Source organism: Lampetra fluviatilis, chromosome 43 (assembly GCF_964198595.1).
Source record: "Lampetra fluviatilis chromosome 43, kcLamFluv1.1, whole genome shotgun sequence".
Lineage (NCBI taxonomy): Eukaryota > Metazoa > Chordata > Hyperoartia > Petromyzontiformes > Petromyzontidae > Lampetra > Lampetra fluviatilis.
In genome coordinates, this window is record NC_136317.1 from 281,761 (window position 1) to 303,512 (window position 21,752).

General features: G+C 47.8%; 1 protein-coding gene across 1 annotated transcript; it reads right to left on the bottom strand.

Annotated features, from left to right (window-relative positions):
* Nucleotides 1-8,679: 8,679 nt before the first annotated feature.
* CCDC152 (coiled-coil domain containing 152) lies at nt 8,680-21,641 on the bottom strand. Its single transcript, XM_078876033.1, has 8 exons — nt 21,554-21,641; nt 19,107-19,212; nt 17,735-17,803; nt 17,318-17,382; nt 15,614-15,716; nt 13,890-14,017; nt 13,120-13,209; nt 8,680-11,756 (listed from the first exon to the last, which is right to left on the bottom strand). Exons 1-8 carry the CDS (start codon nt 21,590-21,592, stop codon nt 11,634-11,636), a joined length of 723 nt encoding a protein of 240 aa, XP_078732159.1. The 5' UTR covers nt 21,593-21,641; the 3' UTR covers nt 8,680-11,633.
* Between the last annotated feature and the right edge of the window lie 111 nt (nt 21,642-21,752).

Below are 21,752 nucleotides of genomic sequence, written 5' to 3' on the forward strand. Positions count from 1 at the left end.
TCGCCCCTCCCATCCAACCCCCCTCGCCCCTCCCATCCAGCCCCCCTCGCCCCTCCCATCCAGCCCCCTCGCCCCTCCCATCCAACCCCCTCGCCCCTCCCATCCAACCCCCCTCGCCCCTCCCATCCAACCCCCCTCGCCCCTCCCATCCAGCCCCCCTCGCCCCTCCCATCCAGCCCCCTCGCCCCTCCCATCCAACCCCCCTCGCCCCTCCCATCCAACCCCCCTCGCCCCTCCCATCCAGCCCCCCTCGCCCCTCCCATCCAGCCCCCTCGCCCCTCCCCCCTCGAGGTGCTGCGAGGCCACCGTCACTGCTCGGGTGCTGCTTGTCAACGGCGTTCAAGCAAAAGGGCGTTTTCATAAACAAATACCACATTGGACCTGGAATTATTCTTATTATTATTGAGCTTGTTACCCAGGAAACCCTCGCTGAGTCTCGTGACTATTTAAGGAGGGTCCTGCAGATGTCAGGGGGCCGTGTTACTGCTACACATGGTCCCAATCGAGACATTCGCACGGAATTTTGTTTCATTTGGACCGTGACGCGAGCACGCGACGGCCGCCTCGTTCGAACGACGCCACGGGATCTTTAACGTCCACCGCGAGCGAAGCAGCCGAGTTGGAACATCTCATTCGCTAAAAGTGTTTAAATAAATTGGGTGTGAGGGTCCATGGCATCTCCACCGCGAGATATGAGATGAGGCTCAAATGAGACCCTCATCCTGCCGACCCGTAGCCAGACTGCTGACCTGAAAAGACCCCCCTGTCGAGTTATGGATTGGAACAGAAAGCACGTTAAGGGCACGCTATTTAATAGTAGGTTTTTACCCTTTTAACTGGTACAAAACTGACACCTTTATTCAAGGCATCATGTTTGCAATGACCACAACACAAGTAGTCAAAAAAGCAAACAAAAAGAAGCAACTCTGATAAGGATGATAATATGCACTGTCCTTGAAGTTGATTGGCCCACACCCGATCAACCAATCAACTTCAAGGACAGTGCATATTATCATCCTTATCAGAGTTGCTTCTTTTTGTTTGCTTTTTTGACTACTTGTGTTGTGGTCATTGCAAACATGATGCCTTGAATAAAGGTGTCAGTTTTGTACCAGTTAAAAGGGTAAAAACCTACTATTATATTTTGCCACTGGTAAAAGAGATCTCATAGTGGCACGCTATTTGTTATTTTGTAATATTCCATTCAAACGAGGATTTTTAAAAACAACATCCTGCCATAGCACGTGGCTTGCAATCAGACCCAGAGCAGCAAGTAGAGAGTGAACCTCCTGTCCGGTGAGCGCCAGCTCAGCAATGGTGAGCATCCCCCCGTAGCAGTGAGTGGCAATAGAGGAGTCGCTCAGACGTACGTCGGTGGAGCTCGTGCAGAATGGAAGAGTTCCTCCAAGTGTCGCCGTGACCCATCGGCCCCCAGCCAGGCCTCCTCCTGCTGCTGCTGGATAGGCACAGTCCGGCGACATCGACAACGATCCGTGATCGGCACCAGGTTCAGCGTGGGGTGTCCCCCGTGAGCCCACGCGCGGTCGCGGTTCAGTCCGGATCTGTCGTCGACGCTCGACCGCAGGGCGAGGCGAGGCGAGGCCGGACGTCTGTCTTGTCGTCTGCTCGTTCAAGACGGAGCTTTGTGCCCGAACTAGGCCAAGACACGCTTGGCTACGTACGGTGCGAAAGAAGTTCAACATAGTGCATACAGACACCGTGGTGTCAGATGACGTCCCCTACGTGGGGGGGGGGGAGACCATTCGGGATGTCACGGCGACGTTGGTGACGAAGTCAGGTCCACGTGGTCCACAAGGATGATGTCACAGCCTCGTTTGTGACGCAGTCAAATCCACGTGGTCCACAAGGATGATGTCACGGTGTCGTTGACAGCGCGAGATGGAGAGCCTGGAGATGGTGGGTGACGGACGCAAGCAGTGTCCAAGGTCTCTGAAGCGGCCACCTCGTGAAAGCAACCAAAATCGCTTCGTTTGGTGGGTCGGTCAAAGCGGCTCTGCGGCGTGATTTCTGGCCCGTGCCAAGGCATTGCTCTTTGTAACGTGTTTTTGTTTGTTTCAGTGAGGGGGGGGAACCGACGAGTAGCCGGGCAAGGCCCGAGACCATCTACTCGCCAAACCTGACAACGCGGTTTCATCACACCGCGGCTGGTACCCGGACTCGAGCCCAGGTCCTCAGCGGTGCCGGGCTCAGTCTTCCGGAGACCTCTGAGCCACCACCTGGCTGTCGTGATGCAACATTTAACAACAACAAAATCATGGAGGGGCCGCTTTCACTCTCACTCGCCGGGCTCCCTCTGGACCAACAACAAAAGTTAGCGCGCGGTCTGCAGCTTCCACAAGAACAAAATGAATCCAAAAGTTTGAAGTTGGCCTGAACCTGACGATGCGTGACCGGTGTTGGGGCACGGGGCAGCCAAGGGGATGGGAGGGGGGTGGCCATCGCAGATGGGCAGCTGAAGGGTGGCTTGTGGCTGGGGAACCGCACTCAGCCGAGTAATGTTTCCACGAGACTTGCATCTCTGATTGATTCTGAGTCTCGATTCCATTCAACAATAGATGGGGGGGGGGGGGGGGGGTTCAGTCTCGTGTTTGTCATCTGATTTGTATCGCTTCTCCCTTTCCTCTGTCGCGTTTGCTCCGTAAGCCTGAAGCGTAACGTCGATATATCGTCGGCGTAAATTGTAAATACGATGAACGATTCTTATTCACTTTAGTCCATGCATTATACATTGTGAGTTTAAGAATCAATATTAATTGAAGAATAATCGATACGCCTTCAAAATGAACGCGCGAGCATGCAGTGCAGCATCGCAGGACCACGGTCCATGGCGACAGCACGGACAAACGTCGAGCCAGCAGGGGACGGTGGCTTTATTTGCAACCCACTTTGAGCCTCTGCAACTTGGGCGCGATTGCTCATGAGAATCTGAGAATCGCGTTTGCTTGTCGAGCTGGACCGTTAAACCCCCCCGTGTGTGTGTCTCGTCACTCGTCGCCGTTGAGCACATTGCCACGTGGAGGTGGCCTCGTCCCCCCACGCGCCGTCCCCTCCTTGGAATAGAACGCGATATTACAATTGGCCAAGGAGACATTTGCCGTCAGCAACACACACGCACACACGCACACACACACATATGTGTCTGTACTTTTAACCGCGTCATGTGAAGGTCCTGCTTGAATGTCAAAGCTATTTTGAGAAGACCAGGCATTGTTAAAAATAATTGAAGTCATAGATGTTTTTTGGGTGATACTAAGCTATTTGATTTTGAGACCATAACGAAACGCGAATGTTAAAGGAACATCCTAATTAAAGCTGAGCATAATGGCATTTGAGTCCAACTGGTCTGTTGTAGGATCCGACTGATACTATGTCTGTGGTGAAGGGTGGACAATCCTTTCTTAAATCCCATTGCTCGTGTGGATGGTTCGCCTCTGTGAGAGGGGGATACATGGGTTCGGACTCTTTTATATTATTAGTTTTGTCTCCCGCTGTGAACATAACGGCTGAGGCATCATCCCATGATTGAGGGACATGATTCAATTTTTGTAAGCACGTTTAGTGGATAGGTTGGCTAACTGTGTTCCAACAAGCGGTCCTTATTCTACGATGGTGTCCACGGTTATCCCACACGGTCTGGGGGATTTCCTTTCTTTCACGTTGCGAACGGCAGTCGCTACTTCTTTAGATGTCACATTTGGAACATTTTCCTCTTCTGAAAATTGAGACAATAGCCGATGATGAGGATGACGCAAGGAAGTGCAAGGCCACCCTGTGTGGCAGAGTGGCACAGTGGTGATACTTGTGTTTCATAGCAAGAAGCACCTGGGTTCGATTCCCGACTCGGGTGCCTTTCTGTGTGGAGCGTGTGTGTGTGTGTTCTCTGTGCCCCTGTGCTGTATGGGTTTTCTCAGGGTTCCCCAGTTTCCTCCCATCGCTAACCCCCCACATGCAGTGTAACTGGCCTTGGCCAAAAACATCCCAATGCTGCAACAATTACCTGCTAATTATTCAAAAGAGATTACGCACAGCATGTACGTATCCAGCCGTGCTGATTGGAGGTGTGGGGAAAGGACAACAAACTAAACACAAAACTCATTTATAAATCTAAAGAAATGAGTTTTCAATCTCGATGATTTAAAAGTGCAGACATAGCCCCAGTGGCCTCCTAATATAGGAAGCTTCCAGCAGCAACATCGCCTCCTTCTTCAACAACATGGCAGGACCCTCCTGAAACAAAGAGGTATTGAGACTCGGTGAGACGTTTCGGGGTGAACAGGCGCCACAACATCTGTGGTGTGGTGTGTGATGCCGCACCACAACTCCATGTGTTGACACGAGCGTGACGTATTGGTGGGGAGCGACCCATGCTTTCAATACATTCATCTCTCCGGAGTTGAATGTAAATGTTTCTGCTCCCACACACAGACTCCAGTCAACACGATACAAAATACAAAGAGAAATTCGGAACAGATTTACCGCCGTGATTGAGACGGCCCCGCGCGTCGTCGACTATTCACGTGGCATATTGTGTCACTTCGATCGTAAGATAGTGAACTCATCACGCATGGTACGAGTTGCCTCACTCGACAGATTTTGTCTGCACCCAGAGGTGGTGGGGGTGGCTCAGCGGTCAGAGTACTGAGCCGGCACCACTCAGATCTCTGGGCTCGAATCGGTTGCAGCCCCCGCGATGCAACTGGGTTCTCAAGCGTCAACAAGTTTGTGGTCCCAGACCGGTCAAACAAAAAAAACGATCACATTCAGTTTGGTTTTTCATTAATTTAATTGGCAAACATCCAGCAGTGACGATTAAATAATTGAATTGTGGCTTATTTACAAAGTGAAAACACATAGCAGGGCACATGGGAGAGTAGTGTGGCTAAGAGATCCCTTGAGAGTCCTCAGCAGTAGTTCTGTGATATCTCTTTTTGTGGGGTATTTACAACTCTCCGGTGTGCGGCTGCGGTCACACAGAACAGACCATGGAGAGCGCATAAACAACTCAATTCCCGACTCACGAATGCGAAGGATGAGGCATCATCACGCGATGCACCACACCGCTACTCCTGCCGCGATCATCCTGCCACGTCACCTCGAAGTAATCTGATCGTTGTCGCTCTCAAAGAAGAAGGAGGCCTTCTGCGGGGCGCTCTTTCGCGTGGAGTGATATGCCGCTCTGTGACGCGTCAGGATGGACAACATCATCTCATCGCATAACACTGAGGGCGCAATCGTTATACAACTGCGATAACACGGACCTCGTTTTATTGCTTTTAACAGATAATAGCATTCGAAAAGCTGTTCTTGTAAAAAGTGCTAAATTATCCGAGGTCCCCTCTGCACAGATCCCGACATGGTAGATTTCATTTTCATGAACAGATAGGCGGCAACCGTTGACTTAATTGAACATCTCTTACACCATTGCTGTCGCCGTAGGGAGCCTGCCCATTAGCATTGGGCTGCCTCACAAGGCGAGACGACTGGACTGCAGGGGCCGCGAGTAATAAAATGCAAATTGTATTTCATGAATCTGCGGTCAGCAGTGATGCAAATGCACAGACTGCACATAGTTACCCACCGACGAGACGTCTCACCGCTGTGTATGATTAATGTTTGGAGCGATGCAGTGGAGCGAAAAGAACTGTCACTGCTACGCAAAGGTAATTTATCAAATAATAATTATAATTTATGAGCCAATAGGCAGTGATGATTCGACCCACAAGCCAATCGGTAAATTCTCACGATTTTGAGCGTCACGTTTGATTCAAGAATCGATACCTTTGTTTTGTTGATGCCTTAATCTGACATTATGTGCTCTGAATAAGGTCCATTGCCTGAAATGTTACCCGTTATTTGTTTTTTGTTTTAAGGCCACAGTGTTATTGAGGAATATGTTGACCTTTTTGCATTTGTATATCGTCTATTTGTATAGTTTGCGTTTGTCTTGCACAATCTTGCTCTCATCTTAACCTAAATGTATCGTCCGTACATACATATTACACGTAATTTTCTTTAATCGTAAATGATTTATTCTCACACTGGATACAACACACTGTGATATGCTGAGGATCGGTTTAAACCCCATGAATCGATGACTCGTCATCACACGCCTGGGCATTGCCATATGACAGTATTGTCTGACGTTCTGCTGGAGATTACCACGGGCATCATCAGGTGTTACAATTTGCTGGCTTTTCGACATTCCAGGAGCTGTGCTGGTCAACCAAATCAATCCGCGCGTTTTCCCGTGACGTGACAAATTGAATCGATTGGCTCTCTCGTCGGGTGGTGGAGGGCGATCGTTATACAATTGGCATTATAGATCTAACTTAAGATTAATTAATTATGAACCATAATATTGGTCGTGAAATCCTACGTAGATATAAATGTATGTAGATATTATTTTAAATCGAGCTTCCTCGAGTCTTAGAAAAATTACGTTCAAAAGTCAAATATAATTTTGCAACTTTGGAATAATATAATAATATATAATACAGGTTTTTGGGGGGGATTTGCTCTCAAACACACTGTTCTGCTGTACTAGTAACGAATTGGCATGTTATGTGTACGTGACAAACCTTACTTATTGTCTGTGTCGGGTGGTGGCGGGTTTAAGGACACATTTATATATTTACGCGATCTAACAAAAAAAACCTATATTATGGGTGATAAACTAAACATACAATATATATTTATAAAATATATAGTAATATAACAATAATGTTATAAATCCCCAGTCCAATGCAGGGACATGGAGTCAATTTCAGAAAAGGTCACTTGCTGAGAAAATAAAATATTGAGATATTGAGACGGCTGAAGCCGTAGGCTTGTTTAACGCCGCGACTTGCGCTTGGGGTAAGGGATATCAATCAAGCAGCTGCCGGCCGGGCTTTCAATGGATTTATATTAAATAACCTCCCCACTCTTGCTGAAATAGCTAATTGGTGCATTTAATAAAACTGTGAAAAATACACGGAACCACCCCTTTTATGCAATGGTACATTCCATAAACTATTAGACAACACCGCTGGAACGCACTATTATTTCAGCTTTAAAAGGGACGGTTTTGCTACGTTTTGTGACAGCCATATCGACTCGAGCAGTGGACACATAAAGTTTGTTCGCGTGCAGAAGAATATTTTAATTATTCATAAGCCATGCTTGGGCGTTGCATTAATGTGAGCAAAGTTTGTCAATGTTTTATGCATCTGTGTGCAAGTTCAGTCTTAATTGAACACGGAAGTGTGGTGCCACAGCCTCGAGCAACTCTGCAAGCGCTGCAACTCCCCCCTGGCCCCCACACTGAGCACACACACTGACACACACACTGAGCACACACACTGACACACACACTGAGCACACACACTGACACACACTGAGCACACACACTGACACACACACTGACATACACACGCAGCACAGGCACTACGCACACGCAGCGCACACACGGAGTGTCCTGGCGGGGGATTGCCTGGCACGACGGATTTTAATCCGAAGGGTCCCTAGGAGGAAAGTCCCGCGGTTTCCCGGTGCCAGGAGATTGGCCGCCCCTCGCGGGACAGGTCACACTGCGGTGCCCCTGAGTTGGCCTAAAATTGTATGGGCGCAAAAAGGTTCACCGGGCCAGCCGCAATGAGTCATTCACGGCATCGGGAGAGGCTGAGGGTGGAATATTAGGCAAGAAGAGCAGACCATGAGGTCAGGGGAACGCAACGCCCCGGCCTCCCCCGATAGGGAATGAGGGTGATTCGGTCGTAGGCAAATGATGCTAGGAAACATACACAATAATTATCGTGAAGTTTTAACTAAAATATTGCAAATTTTCAGCATTGTAATGGATAAAGATACCCTGGATATTTATTTGCGCTCTTTTCTATGCCTCTACCACGTGGGTCTCTCTCCACGTCTCTGTTCCTTATTCCTCGTATCCCTGATGGTCTCTCGCCCTTCGCATCTCTCATCCCGTTGTGTGATTTCCCGTGTCTCGTTGTGCCTGTCTCGTCTGTGTCGCGTTCATCCTCGTGTGCGCGTGTGGATTCGTGATTTTTAGTCAAAGAAACCCCTCGAAGCTTCCGGACTAATTGCTGGAAGAGCCTTTCTGGCGATGGGGGTGGGGGCAGCATACTGCACATGACCAATGCACAAGCGTCTTCTTTCGTATGGCTGCTGATGTAGATGCAGAGCAACAACTGCAATGTCACATGCAGGTGGTCAAGCCGCAGTCAGGAGTGGGAGAGGAGTGTATCGCTCTGATGCCTTCTTCGTCTTTGTGGATCGGGCATTGGGTCGTTATACGTTGTCCGCTCTAGTTCTGGATGACAGCAGTCGCACACGACTGGAGAGTTTTAAATGTTCCATTTGTGCATCATCAGGTATCCGAATCTACTGCTGCCATGGTTTGTGGGGATGCAATTTAGGATGGACCATGAGCTTCGTGGAATATCAAACCCAGGGATCTTCTGCATAACAATGTATAGTTACATGTACATGTATTGGACACCTCGCACACATAAATCGTGAAAAACGATACCTAAATATGTACAATGTAATACGCACAATGTATATTAACACTGAAACGATGTCAAGCGTACGGTTTAATCCGAGTCGTCTATCATCACGGTAAACACAGACGGAAGTCTGGAGAGATATTCTCACGGGCTTTGAAAGTTTATTCATTTTGTTTTGGTAAAATAAATACGGAAAAGTTGGCACGTGAACGAATGTGCCAATTCACTAACGCAACGTGCAACAATTGGGCACAGACGTCTCGCTGTTTGTCTTCAAACAGCCCAAGCAGAGCACCGAAAACAATCAGGGGCATCATCCACACAGGAACGGGATCACCGAATTTCATACATCAGAAAAGTACAGAGCATTCTATTTGCAATTGCACGCAAGCTGACACATTGTATTGATTTCACCATTTTTGGAGACGGCATTTCCTAGTGTTGACAAATGCATCGAGAATCCGCTCCCCGCACATTGGCATACAACGTGAGCGCGTGGTCGGCCGATACACGCGTTTGTGATGACCGGGTGGTATGGTCATCATTGAGGGCTTAAAGCCCCAAGGGGCATGCGGAGGGGTAGGATCGAGTCGGTTCTATAAACTTCTAGAAGTCAGGATCAGGTTGGGGTATAAAACAGGGGGTTGGTAAAGTAGCAGACGCACGAATCGCACCTCCTATTAGCACGGTTGGTTACGTAAGGCGCAAAGTTCAACATGCACACACACGCAGGTGGGAGACGTGTGATAGGTGTGTGTGTGTGTGGGAACGAGACACGGTGCGACCATGAGGTTCAGGAATTTGATGCTAAGTGGATTAGTAAAGAGTGAAATAGTGATATGTGTACATAATGCTACATACAACACGCGCGTATCGACTGCAGGACGCAGTGTCCTGCTGCACGTAGCTTAATTAGATAGTTTCACTTGGATATATTTTTCTATCTATTTTGTAGCCTTTCTCGCTTAGCCCAAATGTTTATTGTACCGTATGTGCAAACGCACACATACGGCACAGATGTGTGCGCTCCTGCATGGTGAGCATGAGCGTCATGTTTAGCGCACTGCGCTACGAGCCCAAAGCTCGATTCCAGCCAACATCGGCGACTATTAACTTAACTGGGCATGGGCCACCCCTACATCGACTCGGCCTTAAGATAAGTAGCTGGTGCGATGCGTAAATATCAGCATTGGCGATACAAAGGCAGTTGAGCGTGGAGCTGGCTATACCACCCACCCACTTGTGTTTCGAGTTTGCCTTCATAGGCGCTTACCAACAGCACTTTCCCCCAACAGTCTGTTAAAGCTTTACGGGGGACCTTTGTCTTTACGTTCACGTGCGTGTGTGTGCCCGTGTGTGAATAAGATGTTCTCGACAATGGGAAACCGCGGAGTAAATCTCCCCGCACTGAAACCTTGAATTTCCAACTCCTACACTGCACCACAGGGACCGATGAACTAGTGCCTCCTGATGGATAATGAGGAACGGAAAAAAAATCACATTCATCAATAGCATTGTCTTAAAGTAAAAATAAAGCGACGTTTCGGGTAACGGCCCTTCTTCATTGCACATAAATCATTGCCTTAAGATGAATTTGCTATGAAGGCGAAAGGTCGCCTATTATGTACTTTCCCATTTAAGGCAGTGTAATCGACGAGTGTGTTTTTGTTAATTGTGCTTGCGCACCGCTGCCAACGCAGCATCGCCGAAACTTAATGAGGTGCTTGGCTCAGCATAACGTGCGCAGGGAACCGGAGAGGGGAGGTAGTGAGCTTGCTACATCGCCATTCTCACACTCACGGCATTAATCAGCGTAAGGCCCCGTACTCTACATGAAACAAATGGGATAAGCAGGAAATCCATCCTCTTCATAAATCTCTCCCCACATAAAATATACAAGTATTGTTTTTTACACAACCCACCAGCCCCTCTGACCTGGCACAAGCAACGTGTGTACCGGTTTCGAGATGTGTGTTCACCAGCAGTCACGTGTTGCTTGAATCAATGCTGGCGATCTGCCAGATGTAAACGTCAAGGAACCACTTTTTGAGTCAAAATATACGATGTGATTATTTTCCAATCGATGCACTGGGCTTGTTTCTCGTAGGTACGGGGTACAAGAGGGCAAGTCATTCATATGGAAGACAAATTGATTTGCTATCTTTTTTTTCACGGCCCAAACCTGGAGCCTTTGTGATTGATTTACTTGTTTTTCAGACATGAGGCAAGAATGTACCGCACTATTGATTAGAAACGGCAAAGAGTTCATGTCCACGTGCTAAAAGAATGACAATCACTGGCTGAGGTTGGCTGCTGCAAGGCTCGGCCCTGTTGGGACGCAAGTGGCGCTGCGTGTGACTTTGACTTTGTCTGCACCCTCTAAGTTCCTTCGCAAAATTGCCTCGGCTGTTACTGGAGTCGCAACGATGCGTCGATTGATTTGGATTCTGAAGCTCGCCAACGCACACATCCAATCGCGTGTAAGACTCGAAGCTTATCCGATTCGTTTGTGTTGTACGAGATAGCTTCACGAGACCTCTGCAGCCGTTGGTGACTGCTACATCCATCACAATGTGAAGGGAAAAAAACTATTTTAAATAGCAATGCAGAGATTCAAAATCCATTAGGGTGGGAGGGATTAATCATTACTCCTCCGCCTTTTACCACCCGCCAACTCATTCCTGCAGTCGGCACTGAACAGTCTGCAAGAATGCCGGCTCAAATCACCCGAAGTGAAGACAACAATAACATTATCGCGACGGGCGTCTTTCCGACAGAGACTAACTTGACACGAACAGGCGACGTATGAAAAGGACGCCACTCTGCAACGTGTGCGTTAGCGCACGTAACAGCAAAAAACACACTGGTACGATGCATCCCGGATTACCAACAGCAAACAATAGTTACAGGCACAGATGGCGGAGCACTCCACTTCCCATGGGTAACACCACACACCACCTGCCTTCTGTGCCATTCCCCAACTGACAAACCGTGCCCAGAAACAGCACCTGCTGGACGCCTCTCCCCGTACGCGCGAGTATCTCCGCCCTACGTTCCGTGCTAACGATGCCACGCTGCAAAAAGCACGTTGTGCCATCGGGGCGGTTACAGCCTTCGTCTCTTTGGCAGCGAGTCTTGCTCCATGTGCAGCCTGTGCTCCAGTTGCTTCACCTGCCTCTGCAGCGCCGCAATCTCCTGGTCCTTGCTCGCCTGAAGGTGCTGCAGCTTCTGTGGCGGGACAAGCGGGCGCGGGACGGGAGAGGGGAGGTGAGAGCCGCGCGGGGGACAGGAGGGGCAAGGGCTCTGCCACGGGCGAAAGGTGGCAGCAATTGCAGGGCCTATTTGTACACTTTTAAATAATAAAATAACTATGAATTTTTTCTACAATGGTATGGAAAGTGATTTTCTTTCTTTAGTATGCAATTAGGCCAAGACTCTCAGCAGAAAGAATGTTTCAAAATAATCGTAATATTGTCATTATTATTTCATGTTATTACCATAGCTCGTGTTATTAGCATAGCACGTGTTGGTGACAGACGCTGTTTTCTTGAAATAAGGAACCTGCTATAATACCTGATCAACGACATCGTTAATAATGAAACATGAACCTAAAAATACCCAACCACTATTTAAGGCAGTAACCCATCTTCAGAGCCAAGAGCCATTACGCTCTCTAGCATGTCCTCTGAGTTCCCCGAAAAATCAGCTTGTCTATAGTTTTTAAGGAATCGGTGTCGCCAGCGATGATAGTGGTTTGTTTAAGATTGTGCTATAATAGTGGTAACACACTGTCCCTGAGATGTTCATTTGATATGAATAATTACAAGCCATTGACACACCGTTCTCGGGTCACCGTGATTTTTTTCAACCAAAATTTCTTATATTCTTGGGTCTTTCGGTAAAGTCACGCAGATAGGTTCATAAAAAATAACAAACTACGACATTTCGATCGCAACACAAGCAGTCGAGCGCTTGTGTTGCGATCGAAACGTCGTAGTTTTTTGTTTTCGATGAACCTATCTGCGTGACTTTACCGAAAGACCCAAGAATCTGAATTCCTGCAGTCACGAAAACTTTAAGTCAAGATCTAAATGATATGATTGCGCGTAGCAATGTGTTCAAGAGCTGAATGCCAACGTCAAGGTTTGCTGGCCACGACGAGAGGGTTGTGCTCTTCCTCCTCCTTTAAAGGAGCGTGGACTACAGCGGTCTACCCCATCGTCCATCGGTTGAGTTGCATGGCCACATTTGCACAGTGGCAAACAAAAACTAAGTTAAAATCACGAACACAAATGCATGACGCGAGTGACCTCATCCTCCACCACCCGGCCACTTCTTACGTTAGCTGGGACACCACGCTTAGTTGACCAGGGAGCAGTCACTCATTGCAATTGGCATGAACTTTCAAAAGTCAAAAGGTCATAGGGCGTATCTATAGCTCATATTCAATACCATAGGTCACTAGTTCCTTCTCGCAAAAATATGACCGATTACTTGAATGTGCGATGAAAAACCACTCAAGTGCTCTGACCGAATGATGGACAAATGGAGCTTTTGTAGCAGTAAAGCATTCTAGCCCCGGGCAGAGTACCTGTCTGAAGATGTCGTGGTCGGAGGCTCCGCTGCTCCTCTGCTTGCTGAGCAGAGCGACGCTTTGCAGCTTCGCGATCTTGGTGTCGTACTGCCGGAGGGGAGAGAGCGCACGGCAGAGCGGCGCACGGTAACGGTCGCTGGGCGGGCGCGAGGACGGTATATCCACACGTGGCGATGCATCGACAACATAAAATATCGGCGAGTTCGTCAACAACACCGTGTCCTTAAAAGGAAAAAGTAAACAGGCGATGTTTCGGGAAATGGCCCTCCTCCTTCACAGCATTTGAGAAGCCGGAGAGGTAGTAGAGTTGCCTGATTACTGACTACTGCAAAGCTTGAACAGCGACCACGGATCGTGACAATTCATGAAATCCCTGGGCAGCTGGCGAATCATTGCATGCGCGGAGTACACGGCAGTGTGCTGGGCGTACCGTGTGGCTGTGCAATGCCGTGCAGTTTGTACCCCACATGTTCCTACTCGGACAGCACAAATCTGTTTTTTAATGACGTTTTGAATTTCTGCATGTCGTCAATTAAATTTGTAATAAAACATTCTAATCTTACTATTTCAAGAGTGTTGTAAACAAAACAACCTTCATTTACGCTTCAGGTTTTGTATTTATAGTGACAAAATTCACATCCGTGGTGATGTGGGCAGGGGGGTTCTATTGGTGGATCCAGTTCTCCATGGTAAATCACGACTGTCCTCCGTGCGGTAGTTTTTTTGTGAATAAACGCAAACAGGAAGCGAAGTGCGGGGTGCCATGCCTCCACTTGAAGCTTGAGAAGCTTGGCTCCCTTCTGTTTCTCGACGTTGCTCAGCCGCCTTGCGAGCGTCTCCACCTCCTGCTGCCCCTGACCGATGACCTCCTGCAGCCGCCCTGCCTCCTCCGCCACTGAGCGACCACACGCACAGGGCCTCTGTTCAGCCGCTGCCTCTCACATGCTCGCCCACACCACAGCTTTCGCGGTGTGTTCGCGTGTCCGGTGAAGGGTGCCCACGGTGTTTTGCATTTTGCACTCCCACAGGGCCAGTGGCTTTGGTGTTATTTCTTGTCTTAACAAATTTTATTCCAATTAAGCAATTGGCATTATACTGAGGTTTAAGTATTTGGAGTTTTTTTAAGAGCAGTGCATCATCCTGTGTGTAAGAGAACAGGCCACAGAAGGTGATATTACATAACTACTTTTGAGATTCCATCAATAATCTATATCAGTCACACGAGGAGATGCCCTTTCTCACACGCCCTACACAGAGAATAATGCATTGCACGGAATTTTAGCGAATTGGGAAACCAAATGTATCGTATTTTTCTTGCAGTCACCGGTGACTGGGCTGGACTTACTGCACTTGAGATCCGTTTAATGACGGATGCCGAAACCCAGATTCGATTTCTGACTCCCAGCAACACCAGCTGAGTGCCCTCAACCCCTGAACCATCCTGGCCACATCCCCAACAACTGGCTTCGATGCACAGATGCTCGACTGAGTGCGTCACACACAAGGAGTTTCCAAATGCTTGCTTGGCATGATCAGGGAATGACAAAACTGAGCAATCACAAAGTGATTTTGCTCTGCGCTGCCACCAGGTCAGGGGTCGGCAACCAAAATAACAGGAGCCATTTATTTCGAATTCGGTAAAAACCTCAATATTTAAAAAGCCGCAATGTAGTCTTTAGAAGAGCCGCATGCGGCTCCAGAACTGTAGGTTGCCAACCCCTGCACTCAGGGCAGGATTAAGATTGCATAGGCCCCTGGGCTCCAGGTACTGTGAGGCCCCCAGTAATATTTTCAAAAGGAAAACAAATTTGATGAAAATGTTAAGTTACTTTTACAAGGCTAACAAATAGAATTCAGCAATCACAAATGAAATAACTTTTCACTTCTTCTCTGGAGGCCCCCTCCAGCTGGTGGAGGCCCCTGGGCTGCAGCCCCTAAAGCCCCCACGTGCCTGAATCCGGCCCTGCCTGCACTTGGTGGACAGGAGCACGAATGGATTTAGACTGGTGGCCAAGGTTAAAGGAAGATGAAGCCCCAAAGAAAATCAACTGCTTTCTACTAACCATACCCATATACTGTGTCCCAAGCTGTGTGAAACAGTTTGAAATTTCGCTCATAAGAAGACAACACTTTAAAAGTCGTGGTCAGTTACTCCCATCACAGCACTCGAATGACGTCACATTGACGCGTTAAAATGAAAGCCGTGTCAAAGTGATGCCACACGAAGGCCATAATGGCACACTTGACCATACAATATCCATCTATTACTGCATTGACAAAGCTATAGGGGAATACCTTCTTAAGTTTGTGATATAAACAAACAGCAATTGCAGTTTACGTGCAAGTCGGTAACACGTGCGCCAGGCCAGACGAAGTCACCCGCTGTGCACCAGTGTCGCTTGGGCCACTCGTCTGACATCCCCGTCACATAGTAGTCCCAATCGGCCGTGGTTTAGCCAGCAGCCGCTGACAACCCGGGGCACGGGCTTACCCCTGCACTCCGCCTCCTGCTGCGTGGAGGCGAGGAGCAGCGAGTGGTTCTCCTGCCTCACTAGCCGCTCCGTATCCAGCCTCCGCAACTCCTCATCATGACGCTGGCGTGGCGCGGATGTGCAAAACACAGAACAATCAACATCGAGCACTCACAAGGGGATGCCCCTAATGCCGTGTGAAATGAAGAAAGTTACAGAATAGGTGGCGATTCTAGGAGTCAACAGGGTATGAGAATGGGGGCACCACCTAATATTGAGGGGGGGGGGGATACCAATTTCACCCCCTCATTGTGAAACTCCCTAAGTGAGAGACTGTCAGAGCAGACTCGGAGGTCACAAGCTGACCGCGCCACCGCCGCATGACCAGGCAGAGGTGTGTGGTGATGTCGGTAGTGACGATGGCCAGTCACGTTCCCTCGAACGCCTCCCTCCCCAGCCACCCTGAGGATCTGCCTCTGAATGGGGGGCACGTTTGGGGGAGGCACTGCTGGTCATTATGGGGGCATGGTTCCCCCCTCCCCCACACTCTCTCTCCCCATAGAATAGCACTGAAATTTAGCCATCAATCGACTTGCTGTTAAACACATAGGCTTTCGCGACCAATATTTTCCACAAGAGTTATTTTGGGTTAGATTGCATAAATATAAATGTGTCATTAAATCTGCCACCACCCGACACAGCCAATTAGTAAGGTTTGCCACGTAAACAGAACATGCCAATTCGTGACAAGTTCAGAACACCGGTGTGTTGGAGAGTAAACCCACAACATTTACAATGTGATGGGGGTTTAAGGACACATTTATATTTAATCGACTTGCTGCTTCAGGACTCTTGCCGCTGAGTAAAGAGACGCAACAAAATACTGAGAATTATTACATTTCTTTGACATAGTCTGGATAAAATAATAATAAAACATGGGCGTTTTAAGACGTGATGTGAAAAAGACTTCCAGACTCACATTCCCTAAAGGACCGAGGAAGGGAATCCCAACATCGTGGAGCCTGACTGCAAAAGTTCGGTCTCCATTAGAACAAAAACTGGTCTTTGTAATCATATTGAATAGTGGACAAGAATCAGCAGATATAAGCTTTCACAGTGGAATATAAAACTTAAGCAGCTCAGTGAGATTAAACAACGCATCCAGGGAAAAAGTGATGTGGAGGCCCAGTTGTAAATCTTACTTTATTTCAGAGATGAAACTGAATGCTCAGTTTATTAACTTGGAATGGAGGCCAAGCTTTCATCAAGCGAGTAACAATGTGCTGCACTGCTCTGTATCCATTAACGAGTTCAACGTATCTACTAACAGCACTGGCAGAGCTGCCAACCACCTGATTGGTCCTAATTCGTGTGTTTAGTTGTTTTTCTTACTCCTAGATGACATCCTGAGTTCTCAAATATAGAGAATTTATGGTGTCCACATGGTCAACGATGACCCATCACAATAAACAATGTTTCCAATTAATTTGGCACGGTGCAACTCCAAGGACTCAACAGTGCTTGGTTCAATTGCTTTGTGACAAACACCTCTGTAGCAGGGCATGTGAGAGTGCACCACCACCACCTAGTGTGGATAGGAGGCAACTGAGAGTAGCTCAGTAGTAGTTCTGTGATAGCACCTTCAAGAGAACATTCTCAAAAACGAAAAATAAAACAGTGGGGTGACGTCACGCAGTTTTCTGCAAGAGTTATAACGTAATCACCGTCTGCAGTTCTACCAAACCCAGCTCCATCTCCCTCCCTCTCTGCTTCAGGGCCTCGTTTTCGTCTGCGCACGTCAGACCACATTGAGCCACAGTTGACTCTCCAGCGTCTGATCCCTGCTAACGCAGAGCACCACTCAATATGAACCAAGTCGAAATACTCAATAGGTCAACACAAGGTCAATCGGTGCCGTGACACTACAAGTGCATGAGAAAAGGGTCAACATTGTAAACTAGCTGCGATTAGCAAAGCGTAAACGTTCTGCATGCCCACGATGCCGGTTGGCTGAACTGCTAATGCAGGTTAGGTTAGTGAGGATACTGAGACACATTCAACTTTAAAGGTGCAATGTAAATGTGACTGTGGGTGACCATATGTGGGACCATTGGTGGTCAAACAGGTGCAGCTTAACCGACCTCCAACATCCAGGGAGAGGTGCAGTGACTTCTGCAGGCTGTGCACAACGCCCTGCACCCTCGCGCACTCTGTCACAAACCAAGGGTGTTAAACAGAGCGCAGCTGCGATTACAGACACCAATGGGTGACCGTCGCCAAGGTGAGGCCACCAGCTGTGGTACCGTAATCAAAGGACGCAGGAAACGCGTGGCAACAAGCGGTGGGTACAACCTAACGTGGAGGGGGGGGGGGGCACCCCTATTCAAGCGCTCAAAGTAAAACTCCATAACCTCGGGATTGTAGGAGGCTTATGGAGGTGAGGAATGAACTGGACAACTGCTGAGAGATCCAGCAGCAGCAGAAGAAGAGGAAGGGATGTCGAAATGCAGTGGCGTCAACAGCACTGGCCGTGATGACTTCTTGAGCTTAAACTCCGTGGCTCACATGGGGCATTGCATGAGGGGGGCAACTGCTATTCATTAGCATTACACACCATGCCCTCCTTCGTGGCATCCTTATAGAGTCGCCACTGGTCACCATGAACATACCTGTACACCTTGAAAATACCAAACATCAGGAGGCTTAAGTGTTACAGAGCTCTTGACATTCAGATAGTTCTTGACATTAAAGCTTCTCACTGGATCTCCAACCTTCGTAATGTCACCGGATGCGATAATTGTCAGTGAATAGGAGGCATGTAATGATGCATTATCATGCACATGATACATCGATTCCCGAAAGTATTTTTTGTTGTTAATGTTAACTATGTACGCGGCCTCAGACAAAATCACCCAGAATACGCCCATCTAGTCCCACCTCAGAAGGTCAGCGGGACTCGGGCTGGATAGACGACCACCATGGACAGAAACACGCTCTGGGATACTTGAAAGGCAGCAGGGCGTAGCGGAGAAACATGTTTTCTTGTAATCTACTTCAATGCTCCCATGTCTATGCTTCCGCCCCCATCAACTGGTCCCGATCAGCATGATGAGGTAAAATCAGACAACCCCCATGACCTGCATGGCGCGAGGAGACCTTCATCCAGCAGTGGATTGACAAAGTGCTGTATTTGTACACAGTCTACGTATGCAAATGCTGAATCAAGGCTAACGGAGAAGGTACGACTGTACAAACGAGATATTAAAATAGCGAAAGACAATATAAACGAGACAGTAAACAGGAGATGTTAAAAATAATTTGTAAATTGAATCGTGACCACTGAATCGTGACCAGTCGTGAAATCATTGTGGAGGTGGGGGGGGTCCTCCCATGCCTAGTGACGAGTGTGACATGTGATGATGATGTGATGTCGTGATGATGAGATGATGATGATGTGATGATCATGTGAAGATGTTGTGAAGGTAGAGCGGCTACGAGCTTGGCTGGTGGCACCTTCCCGCAGCTGAGACTCGGTCGCCTGACTCGCGGACAAACGCCACTCGGCCTCTTGCAGCCTCCGCTTCAGAGTCGAGTTGCTTCGCTCTGCCGCACAAACATACTGAGAGCACGCAGCAGCACGGCACGTTACTCGGTGTTACTGTACGTGGATGACAACACGCTACACCATGCAAGTCTAACATGCTGCGAGCACAAGCTTACAACATGTTACATCACGTTATCGCATGTGGAGAAACAACACACTACTTACTATACCATGCCAGTCTAAAGACTCATTACACGACGCTGTGTGTAACGCGGGGTAGGCTACATGGATCCGAGTGACGTCACACATTATCCAGTCGGATGTCTGTACACACACTGCTAACAACATCTGGAATTCCACCTCATAAATTGGTTTTGAAAGGAGGAACCATTGTAATGTCGATTCTAAATCTGAACCCCAAAGAAGGATGACGCATTGGCACACGGTCCGGTGACTCGTGAAATTCACCGTCATTTTGTTGTGGCTGAAATAATTTCAGAATCCAATCGTGGAGATATTGTTTTCATTCCCTGAATTGATCTGGCTTCGTCTGATGTGCATTTACCATTTATTTTGAAGCGAAGACGGTTTCCAATCATCCCGGAATTTGCTGTCACTGTCAATAAGTGGCAAGGGCTAACGCTCGAGTACGTTTGACTTTATCTCAACGAAACTATGTTTGTCCCCATGGACGACCTTAACGTTGCTTTGTGAAGATGCAAAAATACAATCAACATCAAAATGTTGATTCGATTAAAAAATGAATACAATATTAAAATTTTGGTATTTTTTATAACATTTCATTTGTATGAACCCGTCATATGACGGGCAATTACACAAGTAGCAAATGTCACTTTGCATTATTGTACACTCGCTTTACTACCCGGCTTCGCCAGGGACTTGGATTCACCATGCCCGGCCGCCTTTGTCTCCCCAGTGGCGATGTTCACACACCACACCAGTTACTCGTTTGAGGCTGAGTCTACCTAGGGGAGGCCCATTAATAAACAACACCAGCAAAAGCTTGGGAACGACTGACCACACAATGGGAAAACTTGTCAAACTTCAGTTATACAATCCACATATTTACTTTCGGCGTTCATTCAAAATACATTTTCAAACACTGATGACGCACTGCACCCCAGTGATTCGTTGATCTGACACCACCCAATCATCACTCAACAAACCATCATCGCTGAACATTACCTACCAATATTTTTTAAGACATTCTCTATAAACCGCAAACATTTCCTGTGGATGGTCAGTCAGCTGAAACGTCGAGATCTTCCTTTCTAAGCAGACGGACATAAAATATAGAATCTGTGCAGGACCGCCCTTTCCTGAACCCGCGTGGCAATACCTCACGTGACACGTGCACGTACACACCCCGGTTGTTTCACTACAACACTCCGCCACCTCACAAAGGGAAATTAAATTGAGGTGCCTCGTGGTAAAATGCCGACTGATTTGGGGGTTTTCCATCAAACATTGAACGTCAAGCGAGAGCCGTGCTTTTGCCTGACGCCGCTTCATGTGCCCTCCAGCGAAACGTCGAACAAACACGGTCAACATGTTGCCAGGTCTTCTCTCAAAGTTCCCACCTCCTCCTCGTCGTCTGATTTTACCGAACATCCCAAGTCACACTCGGCACGACTGCGACCACTCGTGGTGGTTGGGTTGTTGACAATTGTGAGCGAACCCCAAACAACTCTGAATAAAACAAAGACTTTACATATCGATATTGGCGGTCAGAGCCACGCATCAACACACAGTGGTGGGGCGCTGTGGTATCGTAGTCGTCGTCGTGGTGCAGTTGAAACATCAACCCTCAAGTGGTATCCACGCTAAATGCACAAAGTACACTTTAGGACATCAGCGGGCAAGCAGCCCGCTGATGTACTACCAGTATAACCACACTGAGATGTAATATACTGTGTGTGACTTGCACTGTAAGATTGTGGTTCTTACAATGCCCTCATGCAAATAAAATTTGTTTAAAATGTCCCTCATAATACTAAATTATACGCACATTAGCTATTGCATGCTATGCTTTACATAAAGCTAATGTACAAACTTTATAGTTTTATTACACAAAGCAACATTACAGCCTTACGAGCAAACGATATGTAACTATCGTTACGTACACCTCTAACAAAACAACTTAGAAAACACTTTGAAGGCAAACAATTGTGTAAGGTTAATTATTGTAGCAAGTTATTTTGTGTAATGATACAAACTGCATTTCCACATAATTGTAATTATTTACTTTTAAATGTCGAGGCTGCTTGCATGACAGGTAAATGATTAAGCCAGATTCCACACTTTAAATAATGCACGACAGAATGACTAGTAATCTAAACTTGAAATAACGAGCTACACATTCAATAATAATCTTATTAAATTACAGAATTCTCGCCTCTTCCCAAGCCTCGAATTCCTCCAGCAGCCGCGCCATGTCGCCCCGACTGCCCAACGGACGAGTCCACTACGTCCACACCCCTCCCCCTCTCACCCACAGCCACTGTGACAATGGACGAGTCCACTACTTCCACCCCCCCCTCTCACCCACAGCCACTGTCACAATGGACGAGTCCACTACTTCCACCCCCCCTCTC

Coding starts and splice junctions, on each gene's coding strand:
- CCDC152 (XM_078876033.1), bottom strand. CDS start 21,592: ATGGCGCGGCTGCTGGAGGAATTCGAGGCTTGGGAAGAG. Junction 17,804..19,106: donor CGAGTCTCAGCTGCGGGAAG/GTGCCACCAGCC, acceptor GGTTTGTGACAG/AGTGCGCGAGGGTGCAGGGC. Junction 15,717..17,317: donor GTTTGGTAGAACTGCAGACG/GTGATTACGTTA, acceptor GCGCCACGCCAG/CGTCATGATGAGGAGTTGCG.